Genomic DNA, 18,673 nt, shown 5'->3' with positions numbered 1-18,673 from the left:
CCAGTGCTTGACAATCCATTGTTACTCGCTTGTGAATTCAACTTGTTGTGCTTGTTCAGCTTGCGGTCTTCACCGAGGATTGTTTCTGGACATGAATAAAATAGATACTTAGCATCACGGTTTGAAAACCTCAAAAATTGACATTACTTAACTTCTTCAACAGTTTAGTTCCATTTTAAATGTGACTTTCCGCACAAGATTGGCTGGAATCGATAACGCTCGAAGAGATGAAAGCGAGTTCTTGATTATTCCCGCTACCGCATAAGTGTGATGTCCCACACTGAATATTAAACGACTTGTGGACTCTGAACTCAAGTTGTGATTGAACTTAATTAGAGTATAAAAGTAACTTTCTTTTTGGTTCTAAAGGTCATGACAACAATAGAACTGAAAACGCTGGTGTAAGTGTTTTACAAAAGTCTTCTTGTTGCATTCCGAAAAGCTTGGCAAGGTCAAAAAGTTACTTGACGCGAAACCTCAAACGCACATGGCAACGCTTAAATTCGTACATTACAGCTATGTTCGTCTTAAATTTACTGTTAAACTCCTACGTGCAATTAGATACTCACCGCGCGCTCAAATTCCTAACGTTCAGAGAAGTAACCATTCCTTTCCTCAAACTTTTTTGACGGAGATACATCGGAGAGGACCGGCCTCGCCTGACATCCTTACGTAGCCGCCAACAGTTTGAAATGAAGTGTAATCGAAAATTTTCATGAATATGGATCAAAACGTACATCCAATCGATAGCAAATACGTCATAATTTTAGGTGTGGTTTGATTTTTTTTTTTTTATGCACGCCTTTTTGGAGAACGTTGGATTTTAAAAAGGCCCTCTATCTTTTCATGTTGGAAATATAGTTTTCGATTCATAACATTAAAAAAATTAACACGCTAAAAATTTACATACTAAAATGAAAGTGGTTTGACTCAAAATAACGTTATCAAAACAATTGGCCCCTTTAGTTGATCTTGTTCAAATTTAAACGAGATCAGAAGCACGTCCCTAATTTTAAGGGTTCGGGAAAAATGTTAACTTGCCATTGCGTGGATGAAAATGTTCGCTTCTGTACAAAATGAAAACACCATTAAACATTCACATTCAAGGCTGTCTATAAACGAGGTAAATCATGAGAAAACAAAAAAATTATCCAAAGATGACATGAAGAAAAAAGGGCAAAAAAGGAAAAAGGATTTGAAACTAGCTGGGGTCACATTTGCAGTACAACATTGCGCTGCGGTAAACTTGCCTGAGATCAAGAGCAAACTTCAAGTTTATCTGCAACAAGTGGACTATGTGCTGTAAAGATCAAACGCACAAACATTTAGAAGAAAAAATGTTTGTCTGAAGGATGAAATTATTAGGAATACCCCGTTATTTGCCAGTTCAACAATGTTAAAATTCAGAAGGGTCCCGATCCACGCTCTCAAATCAAGTCTGATAATAAATTATACTTGTTAAAGAGTGGTAAAAAATGTTCGATGATGTAACAAAATTAGAAGACAAGTATAGGAAGACATTCCAGACTATTTATAAGCTAGGAACAAAGTGAGAAAAAAAAAGCAGATCATGAAAAAAAAAGTTAAAAGGGAAATTAAAAAAAAAAAAAGAAAAATGAAAGACCAAGTCGTCCGAGACTGTCTGGGACCGCCTTCGTGGTACAGTGCTCTATCCTCTAAACTGTAGAGAACTTGCCATGAATGGAGAGCAAATTTTTGGATTATATGTGACAAGTGGAGGACGCATTGTAAGGAACAAGTGCACAGGGATTCTGTGGAAAACTGAGTGTTTTGTCTTCAAATTGGCGTTAATACTTTTGCTATTTGATTTAACAATGTTCAAATTCAGTGGTGTTTCGATGCATGTCCTCAAGTTTAGACTAAGAAAAAGTTAAACTTGTCCGTTAGCGATAAAAAAATGTTCGATGATGCAACAAAATGAGAAGACCAGCTGCGGGGAACTTGCCATGCATAAAATGAAATGGCACAAGTGGAGGAGGTACAGCAAGGAACAAGGAAAATTGTATGTTTTGATTCTAAAATGACAAAAACGTAGCAGTTTGATTTGATAATGTTCAAACTCAGCAGAGTTCTGATTCGTGTCCTGAATTAAAGATTATAGGATAAGGGTAAACTTGCCAATACGCGTGAAAGAAAACCTTCGCTAATGTAATGAAGTGAAAAGCGGGTATACAAAAACACTCCAGACTACTTTAAAGCTTGGTATAAATGGGATAAGGAACAAATCGTTGAAAAAAAGAAAAATACATAACATAAAACGGCAAGTCTCCCGGAATAGGATCTCCATCCTGACTTGGACCGCTTTCGCGGTACAATGCTCTACCCGCTGTGCTGTGGGGAACTTGCCATGAATGGAAATTAAATTTTAAGATTATATCCGTCAAGTGGTGTACGTACTTAAAGGAAGGAAAAATTTTTTTGACTCTAAAGTGATATTAATACCAAAAATTTGCTTTTTGATTAATAACGTTCAAATTTTGCAGCGTTCCGATGCATGTCCTCATTTTGTGAGTGTAGGGAAAGGGTAAACTTGCTAATAAATGGAAGAAAACCTTCCCTAATGTAAAAAAGTGAAACGACCGGTATACAAAGACACTCTAGGCTGTTTATAAGCTTGGTATAAAATGAGAAAAGGAACAAATAATCAAAACCCAAATATCAGTTTGCATATTCTCCATACTGTCCTCCATACGTCTCCTCAGCCGGGTTATGACAGAGCGAATTTGTTTAACAACTTAGAGCTCCTTTATTTGATGATCATTTACTTAATTCTCCTGACCTGATGTTTTATTTAGGGGTGATCTTGTGGGGAGAAATTAGATGCTAGTCACTCTAAGGGGTTAAAGGGCCAAAAGAAAACACAGGGAAACGCAGGGGTGGCAGAGACGAGGGAGGGAAGGGGAGGGGAGGGGAGGGGAGGGGAGGGGAAGGGAAGTATACTGTAGTGTACTATGGAACGCGTCTGCGAACCCGTTCAGGAGAGTTCACTGATACACATTAGGGAGCGATCTAAAGAACACTTTAGGAAAATGCATCAAGGGGGCCGACGAAAGAATGGACGCTTCCAACTAAATGAAGTAATAATTAGAGAGGAACTTATTGATTATGTTCAAAATGAGTCCCGGGCAAAAGAAAGTCAAACAAAACTGAACAGGTAAAAAATGAGACGAGTTCTATTTACAACTGAGTAATTTAATGCACGAAGTCGCTGTGCTTGATACACCTTGGTGTTTCTTCCTTAATATGAGTTAAAACGACTCCTGTATGAAGACTTTTCAAGGATGATATTTTCACCTATCGTAGACCAAGTTTCGGAAACGTTACAGCTACTATCTGTAATGTTCAGGATCATTTACACTCCAAAGAAACTTTCCAAAATACAACTGAAACAGCTAGCTTATCTATTTCTCTTCGGTCAATTCAATCCATATCAGAAAACCTAGTGGTGGTTTGTAGAATTACCACCTGAACTATAACGAGGTACGTATCTCAATTAAACATGCCTAAAAAAAAGTCAAATCAACTCCACTCATAGGCCATAGTAGGACTTGAATGTCACTCACAATCTTTTGAGTTCGACCTTCCAAAATGAGCGCTCGCTCCAAAATTCTTGATGTTGGATCTGTGTGACTAAATAGAGGTTAGGTACTTCATGGAAGACCTTTAACTAGTACAACCAAAGCCATTGCATCTTTGTTGTGTCGAATTCGATCTTCATTATGGCCAGCTAATTGAAATTCAGTGGTAGACCAGAGGAATAAAGACAAGCCAATAGCGTGAGAAGGGTGTGATCGGTTGGGACTGTCAATGACGGCAGAAAAACCTTGAGATCTCCGGCCATTTAAGACCTCACGGTCAGTAACAGTCGAGGCCAATCAACAATAGGAAGGTAATCTGACGATACCCTCCACGAAAACCTTAGATATTGGAGCAACTAAGAAAAGCGCGCAGCGGAACTCTAAAGTCAAGCAAACAAAATGAAACGATCTCTGGTGGCTTGTGTTCTTATGAATCTTGTATCACATTTTGTATCCAGTGCTTGAGCCTCAAAACATCACCGTACACTCCGTAACGTCCTGCTTCTCCACACCCAACACCCCAGCTGATCACGCCCATCAGATACCATTTTCTATTCCTCCGACAGACCAGCGGTCCTCCACTATCTCCTTGACAGGCGTCAACACCCCCTTCGGCGTAACCTGCACAGCGCATGCGTTTCGTGACGCAGAAGCCTGAACGTCGGAGGTCCTTGTAGCTTCTCTTACAGATATCACGCGACACGAGGGGAAGTCTTGCCTGTTTCAAAATCTGCAAGATAAGTCAGTACAATGGTAAATAGGAAAATTCCGAGATAAGTGTCCGAAAGAGTACTAAAAGATTAGAAAAAAAGTGTATATACGCCATATTTTAAGACGTTGATTCGCTTTATTTCATTTCGGCCAACAATTCTCAAAGGAGGTCTTGAGAGAGCGAAGTATGTAATAGTGTATTCTGATCGTTCGGGTGAATCAGTGTAGAACTGAGAAGGACTGATGTCCGTAGAAGTGACTGACGTTTCGACAACCTGTGCAGGTCGCGGTCATCAAAGTAAAGTACATAATTGTTGTCAGTCGATTGTAATAAGTCAGGTTCGTGTAAACTGATTGGTCAATTTGACTGTGATGTATAGAGTGCTACCATTGCATTTCACCACCACCACCACCACCACCCCCTCCCTCCCTTTTCCCAACTCTTTCTACCTCATCAAAAAGTTAAAAGTTTGGAAACTTTGAAATCTTTGTACACAAACAGAATTGAGAAGGAGTGGTCTCTCGAATTTGATTTCACAGTTATATATATAATATATTGATCCTCCATATCGTTTGAAGTATGATACCCACATCTACATTGCATGGCCTTGTACTTTCATTTCCCTTGAATCTAGAAGTATTCCTGGTGTTGCTGATAAATCAACGGTAGCCTCCATTTAGCGCGAAAATATTATTGTTTGCTGCGCGGGAAGTTTACTTTTCAGTGTTCTCTAGTGCGACTCTATGAACTAACAAACATCGGTCTCCTCTTCTGTAACAGTAACTAAACACACTCCCTTCGGGAATTCATTTTAAAACGGAAGCTTTTATCGTACAGGACTTAAGGTTTTGAAAATTGGGGAATATCACTGGGGGTATATCTTCGGATATCCCTCAGTTTTAGCCGGGCCTATTCGGTCACGTGATGCTTTTTGACCACTCGCGTGCGAGCAAAAATATTTGATGGATTATGACCAAAATATACACTGGCCGACAGTTTCCTCAATTCTTGTCACCTTTCTGGATGACATGATCTGAAATTCGTGTATTGATCCCAGTTAAGGGTTAACAGTTGGAGTACCTTAGACGTTTTCTTAACACCGTGTTCCGATGTTCCCCAACCAGTAATGTAGCAGCTGGTACCAGGATCAAACTCAGCGTCAGGAAGGCACACTGACCCCACTCTATTGTTAAGCTTTAGAGTCCCGTTTAGCTCCAGTAGTGCCACATCGTAGTTGTACCTACAGGTCACGCTATATCGAGGATGTTTGAAAAGCCTTTTGATGGGAAGTTCTTGCTCGAAACCGTCTGTCCTTGAAAGATGATATTTGCCTATTTTAAAGAGGAAGGAGACAAACATGTGAAACGAGCTTGTTTGGGTGATTACCTATATCGCAAATAGATCCATGTCAGTTGTCTGCGACGGTACAGTACCGACCATCACGATAATCCTTGGTTTAAGGTGGCTCGTACCAGTTTCCTCGCGCGCCATATGCCTGGTCAGTTCCGCGACCAGTCGAGTCGTTTGCTGTTTACTGACAAGCGATGGCAGTTACCGCTGTGATAGCTATTGTTTAGCCCTAGTTTTCCAAAATCTGCCTGCCCCACCCAAGCACTACGGCGTCTTTGATGTTTTGGCCGGTTTTCAAAGTTTTTGCGAACTGGAAAAGTTAGGGTCGCACTAGGCAATGTGCCCCGATGAAAGATTTTTACACCAAAGCGACTACATTCACACCAAACTTTGCCAAGTGCGACCCATGCCTTATGGGAATTTACTCAAAACGGTCTCATTATTTTAACCATTCAAAAAGAGAAAGCGAATATCACGAATGGAAAAACAAATTATTAGCGCCAATTTATCAGGAAAGCTTTTAAAAAAATAGGTCCCTCACTAGGCTTAGTTGTTTGAAGGCCGCTTAGCGCTAACCCAGGATTAAATTTTTATCCAAGTTTCTTTATTTCTATTATCAAAAGCCTTTTTAGGAATAATTTTCCTAATCCTTTCTAGAGCATTCAATTATCAAATTTATTGTGGCCAAAAGAATTGAAAACTTTCAGATCTGAGTTCAAATTTCACGCTAACCCTAGAATGTCTGAAACGTACTTTGAACAACCCGACCCTGACAGATAGTACAGGACATTTCCTATCTTCCTATATTTATATTGTAGATGAAATGTTCAGTGTTTTTCGGTGGGATTTAGCGAGGCACAACCCTTTTACACCAGGTTCATTCATAAGTATTTTTACATGATATTTCCAACAAAATGGCTTGTATAAAACGTATATATGTAATCTAAACCGAAAGAAATTACAAGGCCAGTCAGAAGATGATTGATGGTATAAGGACCCGGCAATGGCCTATATATAACTAACCCCTTAAAGTGACAAGCTATTAAATTTATCCTTATAGTATTGTCCCTGGAATTAAACATTAATTCAGGTCACAAGAATAACGAGAGCCATCTTGAGAGCCTCTCCTTGTCAACTCTATTAGTGTGCGTAGAGGACAGGTGGTGACAGACGGTGTCAGAGCGTAAAGGTTAAAGCAAGCAAACTATCCGGAGCTCGGAAAAACGGGGCTTATGAAAATCCCCTTGTTTTAGTTTGCATCTGATTGGTTGAGCAAGTGACACAATTTTTGAACGACGACAGAACGAACTAAAGAAAAACTGGCCCAGCCCTGTAGTACTAAGTCAGGTAAAAACTACTCCAACACCGGGAAGGAGATAAGCTTCACCTGCAACAATGCTGACATCTTTTGTATCAAAGCTGTCAAAGCAGTGAGCCGCTGTCACAATCCATCGCGGGCTGATTACCGAGCCACCGCAAAAGTGTGCCTTATCTGTATGTTTTAGAGACACGTGCCAAGGCCACTCCCCCGGAACTGCGTCTGTTCCACCCAATATCTTGGGAAGAGGTGGTTTCTTACCACAGTCAAAGCTTTCTGTTGAGAAAACCACCAAACAGCCAAAGGTGAATAATTAGAGAGTTTAAAGATGAGGACATCCTGTAATCCGCGACAAGATAAGTTTACACACAACATCGTCGTAGTCACTTTTAATGAAGTGAGTTTGGTGTTATCAACTGAGTTGATAATGTAAATTTGCCACCGTAAAGAGTTTGTAAAGCAGAAATTTTGAGCGTTAGTGGGGGGGGGTGGGGTGGGGGTATTGTAAGATAATTTGGTTTTATCAACCTGAGTTGATAATGTAAATTGGCCATCTTAAAGAGTTTGTAAAGCGGACATTTTGAGCGTTAGTGAGGGTGGGGTGGGGGGTATTGTAAGATAATTTGGTTTTATCAACTGAGCTGATAATGTAAATTGGCCATCATAAAGAGTTTGTAAATCGGACATTTTTAGCGTTAGTGGGGCGTGGGGTGGGGGTATTGTAAGATAATTTGGTTTTATCAACTGAGTTGATAATGTAAATTGGCCACCGTAAAGAGTTTCAAAGCTAATGTTTCGAGGGTTTTCTCTCGAATGGGAGGGCTAACAAAGGGTTAACAGTAGCCAATTTACTTCATCAACTCAGTAAATAAAACCAAAATCAGCTTGTTACTCCCACCGATGCAGCACCACAGTTTCCTTTGAAACTTACCCCCTTTATTTACTTGACTTTTAATTAACTTAGTAAGTATTGACCGAATGATGGAAACGAAATTTAAAACGAAATACAGTTCGCTACAAACCCCTCCTTTTCACATTCAATATTACACCAAGACAAACACCAAAGTGCACAGTACCACATTTTGACTTGATCTGTGATGTATCACAAAACAGACGCACTGCAACACTTAATAACATCCTACCTATTTTATAGATGCAAAGGAGCATTTCATTGATGACCCTGTTGTATTCACCGTTCCAAATTATGTACCAATATACCAACTGGCCAAAAGTTCCTGCCAAGGCCACCTCCACTGACACTCGGACAGAACCATCATGCTGCTCCTGTGCTTGTGGATTTGTAACGATGTTCTTGCACCAGTCACAGGACGACAATGAAGCACTGTGGTTAGAAAACGTAAAGGAGTTTGTAGCTTTGTTCCAGCACAAGATCGAAACAGCGTTTCCTTTAGAGGCCTTTCCAAAGCATATATCTGTATAAGGATCAGGCGTAAAAGCCCTGACGTTGATGGGCCAGCTTACAATAACTTTGTTGTTGCTTTGTTTCAGTGAAGAGTCACATCTACGTGTGTTTGCTGAGCCTAAAAGTGATTGAACATGGTTTCAATTCAAGTAATTCTTTCGAAATACTGGATACATTTCTGTGATGGTTAAAGGGCATAGCAAACTAATTTTGAGTCCTTTTTTAAAAATCTCTTCAGTGAAAATTGCATGGATAAAACCGACAAATGAGGGCTGATTTCAACTGTTAGCTAGTGGCTTTGAATAAATTTAGTTATGCTTCAATAGACATTGAATAGATGTTAATAACCTAAAGTTATCTATACGATAGACCTTAATCTCTTTATGTCAATCTCAAGTCTAAAGCGCCGAGTGGAAGTTGGTTCTTTGCATGAAATTAAGTTCTTTGTACTGTGTTCCAAAGAATACCAGCAATCAAAAGCTCGATCCAAAACTATAACCTACTCTACCTCTTTCATCTTCACAACAACTCATACATTGTTAGTAAATTCGAAAAGCTCATTCGAAACGTTAGGCCTGTTTCATTGTATAGAAAAGTGTTAACAATGCTCTGCAATCAACCGAAAATATAAAAGATTGTACACGGTGCACAAAATTCTTGAAAGTATCCGTAACAAGATCGAGAGCCAAGAAGTCAGAATTTCGAAAATAGATGAATCAACACAAGGGCGACTACAAACAAAACTAAAAGTGAACCTACATTTAATTTCAGAAACCTGGTGCGAAAAAGATGTTTGCGTTTTTATTTCATGAACAAAGACTCTTTTAGCTCAATTTCATAAACAACAGTCTCTGTCAGATAAGTACGTCAGCACAGTAAATAGGCTTTTAAGACGTTTCTCCGTCACGAAAGGGTTGCTGAAATGTGCTGCACGCAATACCAATACAAAACACGTAACCTAACTGTAACAAATGTGACTGCCAAACAAGCGCATTGATACAAACACACTTACTGACAAACTGCGTCACTGCAAACATTAACAAAACCCGGAATAAAAAATGGGCCAGAAACATTGTGATTTCCAATTCCGTGGGTCGCCTTTCGTTTGTGGATCACCAACTTGACTACCTCCTAAGCCAGTTGATAGCTTCAACAGAAATATATGTCAGTAAATTGGAACTGATTAATTCTACGTGTAGGCTGAGCTACCCCAGTTGATGTGAATTATCCACAGTTGTTATTCAGTTCCTCAAGGTTCTACTTGACCTACCTGACCTTAAACCATTCTAAAAGATACTGAAATAGAACTTCTATTCAAACCTTGTGACTTTAAAACAAAAGCTTTTCAGTTGCCAAAATTATGATTAATATCATTTTAAAACAATCGAATTTACATGCAGGAAAAGGAAGATCGAAACAATAGTTGAAATAACATGGTAAAACCATTGCTTACAAAGGAAGAGCATAGAGTATCAACAGACATGACATATCCCTGCCAATTTCGCAAAAACCATCAAAAACGTGATTAATTCTTCATGGTAACTTTTTCTGATTAAATGATTATACATTTTCGTGATCTTGTCCTATGCTGTTGTTTTTGTTTAGCTGGAAGTGGAAAGGTACCGGAAGTGGAGGATCTTAAAGGACTTAAGCCAGCAAATCACACCACCCTAGCCTCGTTCTCATGGTTTTCAAGAGAAGACCCTGAAAACGAGGTTTTCACAGCTAAGATCTGAGTTGTGAAGCTGGCTAAGAATTTCTAGACAATAGAAAAAGTATAGAAGAAATGAAATCTTCTATAAACATATTGCTTGGTTATTATGATCCTTGCGTATAGTTTTACTATTTACTTTGGCTATGTTAGAAAAAACAATCAATTTTGCGTCATGAACGAATGCAAGATTTTGAATTCACTTCAATGTTCATTAATTAATAAACTGATTTAAATCAAAACAAACATATCATCAACAGTTGCATACCTGTTGAAGGGACTCATTTATATTCGAAATACTGTACTAGATATGTAAATTTCAAAATATTTCGAATACACTTATTGTGGAAAGCCACAGCACAGTGAGTTAGAAAACGATCCTCAAATCAACCAGAAGTCTTTAACCTGGAAGCACATGGAAACATCAAGCTATTGCTTTAGACTTCAACTCACACGACGGCTTACCATTTTTTAAATGACCAAAGCTATTTTATATCTCAACGACTACTTCCAATTGTAGTCTGCTATGAATTGCAAGCATGAAGTCAAAGAAATCATTAACTGTGCAGTTGCCGAAAAGTTTACTGACTTTTTTAATGAAGAGACAATCTACCAATCTTTAAGTAATAAAACCTGTAGATGTGTACCTTTGCGGAGATCTTCGAGGGTAAGTATGATTGTCGCTTAACTAATGTTGCCTTCCATGTAATAAACTACTTTTCAGGAACTGAAGACTTTACGTCAGAAAGAGGTTAAGATATTTTCCACTTTGAAGTATAAAAAAAATAGGCACTGAAATCTTAACATTCAGTTTAACACAATAACGACAATTTTATTTACATTGCCTCTGGAGACTCGCCTTCTCCTACATTTTATTCAAGGTGGATTTTTGTGGTTTTTCTAGCTGCAGCTGCCAATGAATTCGGAAGAGACACTCAGTATAAACAAAAATTTAGGTTTTATGTTTTCAATTTGGCTTTTCTAAAATGTTTTGAACCTTTTCTCAGTAGGTTTTTGTTTGAAAAAGCCAATTTTAGTAAAACACGACTGAACCGGTGGGATCGCCATTAGAATTATATGTCGTCATTAGAATTATTTTTTTCAACATCACTATCATCATTGCTATTGTTATCAAGGGAATGCAAATGTACCACAAATTACTTCGATTGCTCCATTTTTAGTAACGAAACGATGTCGGTGCGATATCATCTTATGGCAGAAAGCCTGATGCATCTACTTCAGTTGCACTTATTGTATCGCTTAAATTTTGCCATCATTTTACAGGTGTTTGAAAGAAAAACCGTTTAGACAAGCAAAAACGTCATGGGATTCCCTTTCCGTTTGACTGGGATGAACATTATGATCAAGTCAGCAAAACATGCTTCATTCGCTTCAGGGAAACCTCTTTCGTTTTGCCCACTTTAAAATGCAAGAGTTCCTCGCCGCATGGTACATGGTAAAAGGAAAAACGCTGAAGATAGAAGGTGTACACAAATTTTTTTCTGATAACCTCACGAAAGGGATATGGCAACAAGTTTTACAGTTTGTTGTTGGACTGCTAGATGACGAAGACATACTGGTCAAAGTGTTGGAATACTGTCGTCAATCTTTGACTGAAAAGAAAATATTGTCAACTGAGGAAGCAGAAACAGAGGAATCCGGAAAAAGTAGGCAGATCTGTTTGCCAATCAAGATAGACCAAAATTTAGCACCGACATGGTGTAAGTTTGTAGTAGAGTGTAGAAAATTAGAAATTGTATCAAAAGAGATTGGACGCATATTATGTGATGTCAGAGATCTAAGCGACTGCGGTCTCACACCCTTAGACTGTCAAACAGTAGCTCTTGCTTCACAACACATTGGTGGAGACAAAATTTCCCGAATTAGGATAAATGATAAATACATTGGTCCAAGTGGTTGTAGAGATATTGGAGAATTACTTCACGTGAACAAAAATCTGATGATATTGGAAATTGATATGGAAACAACTGATGTTGGTGGAAACATATTTGTCTTGCCTTATCAAAGTCAGAGTCTAAAATCAAAACGCTAAGCATGTGGGGGGAGGGGGACAGGTGGGGACAGGGGGAGCGAGAGCCCGGGAGAACAGGGGGCGGGAAGCGGTATCTACATGAGGGCGGGAAATTTCCATTCAACATCCACCAATGCTTGAAAGAACAAATCGGATAATCAGTCGAACAAAAATGTTCAATCATGCTTCACTAGCACCTAAACTGAACGCTCAAAATGCAAACGGTTCAACAGTTGATGTACTAGCTACGATTAGTTACTCACGTCAAAAAGGGAAAGAGGCACGAATACAGGAGAAGCAAACTCTAAACGTTACGTCTGCCTCTTTTTTTTTTTATCTTTGATTTTGCAATGGCAATAGCGATTACATCACACAGTGAACTGAGACTTTCGTCTCTATAACGAGATGTCAGAAGCGACGATCAAACTGTGATAACCCGGTTACTAAAACTTAGTTTAATTAAGAAAACTGAAAAGTAGTAACTTTCATCGTTAACCAATGATTCCCCCTCCAAAACAAAGGCCAGAAAATGAACAAGAATATTAAGTTTTGGCACAGTTTGAAAGTTAAACCCGGGTGTCTGATCCTCTTGATTAACCTGAAGACGGGAGCAACACAACGAAGGGCGGGAGTCGGGAGGCAAAGGGGCATAAAAGTACGGGATGCGGGAGAACGTGGCACGGGAAGCGGGAGACTCTGAACCCCCTGTCCCCTCCCCCCACAAGCATAGGACAAGATAAAATAACCGACGAGAGTGTTGAACACCGTCTTAGTTCAAAATCTCGGAAAATGTAACGTAACTCATTTAAATCTCTCTTACAAAGAGATAACCAATGATGGAGTAACACAGTTGGTGACGTTTCTATCCACAAATGAGTGTAAACTGATTCATATAAACCTCTCTTCCAATGTGATCGGGTAGAAGGAGTGGACGCATTGTGCAAAGCACTTATCGAGAACGAGTGTACGCTGAGTTACTTAAATCTCGCAAAAATTGCACACATCACCGATGAAGCCATTCAAAACTTTTTTGAAACATTGTCAAAACGTGAGTGAAAATTAAGTCAATTAAATCTTTCCCAGAATAACATAAACGATACGCATGTACAGCACTTCTCGCAGAGCGCTCTTTTCTAGGAGAATTTTACATTGCTTCAATTAGATTTATCACAAAACAAAGTAACTGACGACGGGGTGAAATATTTGTCCGATGCACTATCCACCAGAGATTGTGCTCTAAAACGGTGAAATTTGTCAGCAAACAGTTCAATCACTCGCACAGGAGTGTAAAACTTATGTAAAGTATTGCATAAACTAAACCAGTTAGGCTTTGATGGTATTGGAATGGGCGATTTAGGCGTCAAGCACTTGAGTCAAACAGTTCGTCGAGGGAAATGCCAATCAATTCAGCCAGACCTTGGTCCAATTGGTTCAATAAACTGGTGGTAAATTTACACGACGACTGATTAAATCAGTATGGTAGAAGAGGTAAGAGTAATCTTTCTGTTTGATTTTGTTGTTGCTCCGTCCTTTTGGGCAATGAGGTATCACCGTTACTTAAAATCATTTCGAAGAGTTCAATGAAATGACCCTGACGCAGAAGGTGTTGAGTTTTGAAGATTGAAACCACGTTTTCCTCATTCCCAATTTTCCACTTCTCAAACAAAAAAACGCAATGAAATCGAGAATCAAAAAAGACATCCTCCAAAATCACAAATCTGCAAAATACAGCTGATGAAAAATTTATTGCGACATGATATGTAAACCGATATAATGACTTCATTTAAGCCTTTACAATAACGCTGGATAGAAAAGAAAAACGGAAGGAATATGAAGAACTTTGAAGCCGTAGCAGCTTCACAAACTTTGCAATGTCTGACTTTGAAAGTCAAAAAAAGCAAACCATAACTTCAAGCGTTAACTGGGGAATCATTTTGCAAGGAAATAAAATGATAGTCGTCAGCCACCAAAAATGGATGAAATGCATTTCCAAAAGTGCTAGCGTCAGAGTAGAAACTCCATAAGCCGTAGCACTAGCTGAAAACTACTTCTGAAACAGCTTATGAATATCGTCTTTAATCTCTGAATAAAATTGGCCATTTGCATTCTTTTCAAGACGAGATTCATGTACGCTCATTTGGTAAGTGGACTTCTTTGGAATTGATGGCGAGTTTGACTGGCCTGTGATCTTGTTAGAGACCTCTAAAGAAGGTGGATATAAGATATTCCTTAGAAATTTCCTCTAGCCTTAGAATATATTGTTATGCATGACCTGCTGTGTACTGTTCTGGGCCAAAAGGTCATTGTTTACACGGGGAAACTTGGTAGCAACAGACATGTTCTATCAGCAAACCATTTGGGGCCTCTAAATAAAATTGCTCCGGCCATAAATTGATTTTGTTGAGATATATAAAAGCAGAGAAAGCTGGTTCGTACAGTGCCTTTCTAAACGACTAACAAGAGAAGCAGCTAATTGAGGCATGCAACGCCTTTAAAATATTGGACAACTTCTGATAATGTTTTTCACAGCTTTGTGTCGATAGAAAAAGTCTTACTCGAGTGTTTGAAAAGAACAGCGTTTTTAACCCTGCTCTCCGGTTGTGTCCTTGATAAATTCACTCATTTTTTCAATCATGGCTACACACAGTCCTTTCAGATCTTGAATAGACGATTCATCAACAGATTCTCCGCTTTCCTCTATCTTGGAACTCAGGTTCTCGTATTTCTTTTTAAGATCTTCAAAACGCCTTACGATCTTTGCTCTCTTAGCATTCCAGTCAAAACCTTGAGATAAATACGTTCCGAGTTCCTCACATTCTTTACACGATACCGATCCATGGAGAAGTGCGAACTTTTTGAAGAGTAACTTTGCTTTTAAAATCAAGTCATCGCTGCTTTTAAATTCAGCGAAATGTTTCTTCAGCTCCATTTGAAACGATGCACCTTCGTGAGGCTCAAGAGCTTCTGCACTGACCATATCTTGTGTGTCTTCTGGACGAATATTCGACAAGAAAGATTCTACATTCAAACACCGAAAAATGCCAAGGAGAAAATTAGAAACTTGACACGGAATCTCGAAAAAATACCAGGCGAACGGATTGTACTGAAGCACAAGACGACTATCCCAGCAAACAAAATATTTTCTGGAGACAAATCGCTTTCCTGTTTGTGACGGTAAAATAATGCAGTCTTTAAACTTTTCGTAGGCTGCAATTTGGCGAGAAAGATTGAACTTTTGGATATCTGATGGAGAGAAGCATGGTTGTGGAATTACAAGAACCTGTTTTGCTGATTCAAAACTATCTTTTTCATGAGGTAGCATTGGATCCAAGTTAGGAGCAAAGAAGCACTCGTTGGATTGAAGCTGATTATCTGGATCGATAACTCCTAACACTTGGCGCGACTCACTCACAAGGATTCTAATCTCTTCCGGGCCATCTTTGCACTCTTGCATTTTTCTTATTTCCTCTTCCTTTATTTTGGAAATAATTTTCCGAGCTTCAGGCGTCATTTCTTTGTCTATTTTTGCCAAAAGTTCCTTTCTTCCTTTCAAACGAAGGAAGTTCTTCGCAGAGGTCAAATCGGTTTCCAGGGATCTTAAAAGGTTATGAAAGTCCCTTTGAAATTCCAGTAGATTTCGACTTTCTACACCATGGTAATGTAGAAGCATCACAGTGAAAATGTCCAGGTAGCCAACCTCAAATGGTTTGGAATAGTCAACAATACACAGTTTCAGTGCGTTGCCGTGGTCTCTCGTTGTTGCAGAAGTTTTGAAAAGGGCCTTTAAGTGGGAATGTTTGTCACTCGTCGTTCTCGCAAGAATTTCATCAGACAATAGCAGTATGCCTGCAAATCCCGGACAAATAACTTCAACAACACTGGGATCATTAATAACATTGAGTGCTCCTATTTCATTGATTTTTCGGGCAAGTTCAGGCGCCATAAAACCACTTTGTTCAGGAAGCCCATCTTTGGTTTCGAAACTAAACTCGCCCTGCGCCAATTCCAAGCTTAATTCGTATGGCTCAAACATGTCTTGAACCTTAGCTACGCGTTCGGCAAACGAGATATCCTTGCTTAAGTTGCCAAACTTTGCTCGTCTTTCACGGATTTTCATGTCGTTTTCGGCAATGAGAAAGCATATTTTTTTCTTCAATTGTGCCTCAGTAAATCCGAGAAAGCAATACCTTGAGCCGTTGTATTCGACGTTCCTGGATAATATTTTCCTAATTTGGTCCTCAGGATAAGACGAAAACTCTAGCATCAATAGCTTCTCCCACACGATTTTCTTTCCATCTGTTCCTTGCGTATTTCCTTCGGAGAGGAGCTGATCAATCATTAAGCAGTTCTTCAATTGTTCCGCTTTTTGTTGCCGAGATACACAATCCTGGTCACCTTTCCCGGGTTTAATGATAACGTGAATTACATGAAGTTTCCCATCTGACGGATACACCACTGGTGCAGCACATGGAATGCGAAGAGGCCTCGCCATATCGAGGCTATTTCAAGGATCAACTGATGGAGAAAAGTCAAACCTTAGCTAAACTTAAAAGCAATAATGAAAATGTCACTCTACCACTTAATAAACTACATTTTCAGGGTTTGTTGTGAATTTAGCTTAGCAACGTCGACAGAAAGATCAAGCGGTCGATGAAACCGCAGCCTGAAGTATTTACATCAAGGTTTTTGTTTAGTCAATGAGTCGCGGTTAGCTGATAACAAAATTAACTTTACGTCGAATAAAACCATAAATTCTGCGTAAAGTAAAACGGACAAGTGTGGTTAAGATTGCCGGGAGAATACTGACGTGGTTTGCAAAAGAAAAATTTGGCGAATTAGGGTCAAGATTCAAGAAAAAAAAAGCCATGACGCAGTTTAAATTCCATTATGGCTGCTTTGGAATTTACAAAGAAGTCGATCAAAAGAAAACTCAGTCAGCCAACTGACAATTGTTCAAGATTTGTGTTTCAAAATAAGTTTTCTGACTACGTATACGATAACACAGAGCAGGTTTGTTCTCTCTAAGTCATGACGCTAGCCTGTTAAATAACAACAAGATTTCTCCGCATAGAAGAACCTTCTTCCCTAATTTGAACAAAACCGAAATCGAAAGGTCACGAAGCTTTTTCTGGACATGATGAAGAGCGTAAATAATGTCAGCTAATGATTAAGGTATAAATTCCAAAGAAAATTCTTGAACTGACTCATGTAAAGAAATAAGCGACTTACGTTCACCGATAAAGGTGTTTATGTTCAATGTCAGTCTAGCAAATCCATGTGCTAATTCGATTCCGAAAACATTTAGGTAGAGACTGTCTTCAACATTGCACACAGATTATGCCTACTTTTGATTTTGTGATTACATTCAAACAGTGAAAACTATCAATCTATTTTCAGCTTTGGCATGAAAAAGATATTATTTTCGTTATGTTATACTTTTGGTCGCAATGACGATGTTGCGTTCGTTGAGTGCCAAAATTTCTTCCACCTCTTTCGGTGCATCAGATAAACCATTCGTAGGGAGGCAAGATAGAGGGCCTCAAAGCTCACATCGACAGGCTTTGCATAAAATGTACCAGAGCCGTTCATAAAGCAATTCAATATTCACCGAATAGTGGGTCGATATGTCACTGATGTCGCTTCATTTCAATACTTCTACTTACGTTCTGATGTCCTCGTCACATATCTTCTCAATTTCCTTCGTCGGTAGTATTCAACCTCATGAACGAGAATGATGCAGCGAACCAATTCCGCTCGGCTCTAGATAAAATATGTGAATCGACACCCAAATTTGGGGGCGTCCCCCGACTGCTTTAAGAAATTACTTGAACAGACTTTTTTTAACTTTGGCTAAGGGCCCAGTTTAAGCCGACTCTTTTGTAAGCGTCTTGTCAATAAGATGGCATGTTTAGGATCTATGACAAGAGCTCATCAACATCAATCGAAGCTTCATATCTGGAGAGAATGCGACAAAAGTTCCGAAATTCCTTAAAAGCTAAGGTAAATTTCTGAGAAAAAGACCTGGTTGACCTGACAGGTATTATGATAGCTTAGCATGACAACGCAAACAAAAGGCGGTCGGCTTTGTAGATTACTCTTCTAAGAAACGCACAAACGAACCATTAACAAAGTTATACATATGGAGGTGAGGGTAAGGAATTTTCCAAATGTCTCTCTTACTTTTACGGAGGGAACTTCTTGCGAGATTTCTTTCCTCCCGGGTAAAAAGTTTGAACGTCTGTCATTAATGCATGATATCTTCCTTAGCTTAGTGAGTTTGGCCATTTTCATGAACATTTACATTTCTTAATAACTTTCCCACCCACCTCCCCAACAAGAATATGTAAGAATATCAATGGTCCTTTCCTGAGGCCGACAAGGTCGTGGATCGTAGACGAAAAACATCCGTGCGGTGAAAAGAATAGAATTGTCAGCTGTGTGGGAGGAGCATGTCAATGAGATGATACAAGATCGACTCAAAGTCTAACCGATCACTTTCTAAGAAATGCCTTAATCTGATTGTGGTAT

At 39.1% G+C, this 18,673-nt stretch overlaps 3 protein-coding genes across 4 annotated transcripts; 1 reads left to right on the top strand and 2 right to left on the bottom strand.

Moving 5' to 3' along the window:
* Positions 1-3,192: 3,192 nt before the first annotated feature.
* LOC111332097 (chymotrypsinogen A) lies at positions 3,193-9,995 on the bottom strand. Of its 2 annotated transcripts, XM_022937366.2 has the most exons (6): positions 9,856-9,995; positions 9,415-9,549; positions 8,122-8,520; positions 7,049-7,255; positions 5,392-5,642; positions 3,193-4,329 (listed from the first exon to the last, which is right to left on the bottom strand). In XM_022937366.2, exons 2-6 carry the CDS (start codon positions 9,473-9,475, stop codon positions 4,027-4,029), a joined length of 1,221 nt encoding a protein of 406 aa, XP_022793101.2. In that variant the 5' UTR covers positions 9,476-9,549; positions 9,856-9,995; the 3' UTR covers positions 3,193-4,026. The 2 variants fall into 2 exon arrangements, with proteins under 2 accessions (XP_022793101.2, XP_022793100.2); XM_022937365.2 differs by lacking the exon at positions 9,856-9,995 and having other exon boundaries at positions 9,415-9,664.
* A 392-nt stretch (positions 9,996-10,387) lies between these two features.
* Positions 10,388-13,550, top strand: LOC111332075 (uncharacterized). The gene is made up of 2 exons (XM_022937336.2): positions 10,388-10,780; positions 11,398-13,550. The coding sequence occupies exon 2, from the start codon at positions 11,492-11,494 to the stop codon at positions 12,164-12,166; it is 675 nt and encodes a 224-aa protein (XP_022793071.1). The 5' UTR covers positions 10,388-10,780; positions 11,398-11,491; the 3' UTR covers positions 12,167-13,550.
* Positions 13,551-13,873: 323 nt separating this feature from the next.
* Positions 13,874-18,243, bottom strand: LOC111332063 (uncharacterized). The gene is made up of 2 exons (XM_022937322.2): positions 17,809-18,243; positions 13,874-16,660 (listed from the first exon to the last, which is right to left on the bottom strand). The coding sequence occupies exon 2, from the start codon at positions 16,635-16,637 to the stop codon at positions 14,727-14,729; it is 1,911 nt and encodes a 636-aa protein (XP_022793057.2). The 5' UTR covers positions 16,638-16,660; positions 17,809-18,243; the 3' UTR covers positions 13,874-14,726.
* Positions 18,244-18,673: the final 430 nt, after the last annotated feature.

The sequence above is a fragment of the Stylophora pistillata genome, chromosome 13 (genome assembly GCF_964205215.1).
Source record: "Stylophora pistillata chromosome 13, jaStyPist1.2, whole genome shotgun sequence".
Taxonomy (NCBI): domain Eukaryota; kingdom Metazoa; phylum Cnidaria; class Anthozoa; order Scleractinia; family Pocilloporidae; genus Stylophora; species Stylophora pistillata.
This window is presented reverse-complemented; position numbering and strand designations above follow the sequence as displayed.

Bases quoted from the DNA above. Each gene is read 5' to 3' on its own strand.
- LOC111332097 (XM_022937366.2), bottom strand. From the start codon at position 9,475: ATGTTTCTGGCCCATTTTTTATTCCGGGTTTTGTTAATGTTTGCAGTG. The intron at 7,256-8,121 runs GTAGGATGTTAT...TTTTCTCAACAG, and splicing joins CCTTTGCATCTATAAAATAG to AAAGCTTTGACTGTGGTAAG. The intron at 4,330-5,391 runs GTACTCCAACTG...CTTATCTTGCAG, and splicing joins GTGTTAAGAAAACGTCTAAG to ATTTTGAAACAGGCAAGACT.
- LOC111332075 (XM_022937336.2), top strand. From the start codon at position 11,492: ATGCTTCATTCGCTTCAGGGAAACCTCTTTCGTTTTGCCCACTTTAAA.
- LOC111332063 (XM_022937322.2), bottom strand. From the start codon at position 16,637: ATGGCGAGGCCTCTTCGCATTCCATGTGCTGCACCAGTGGTGTATCCG.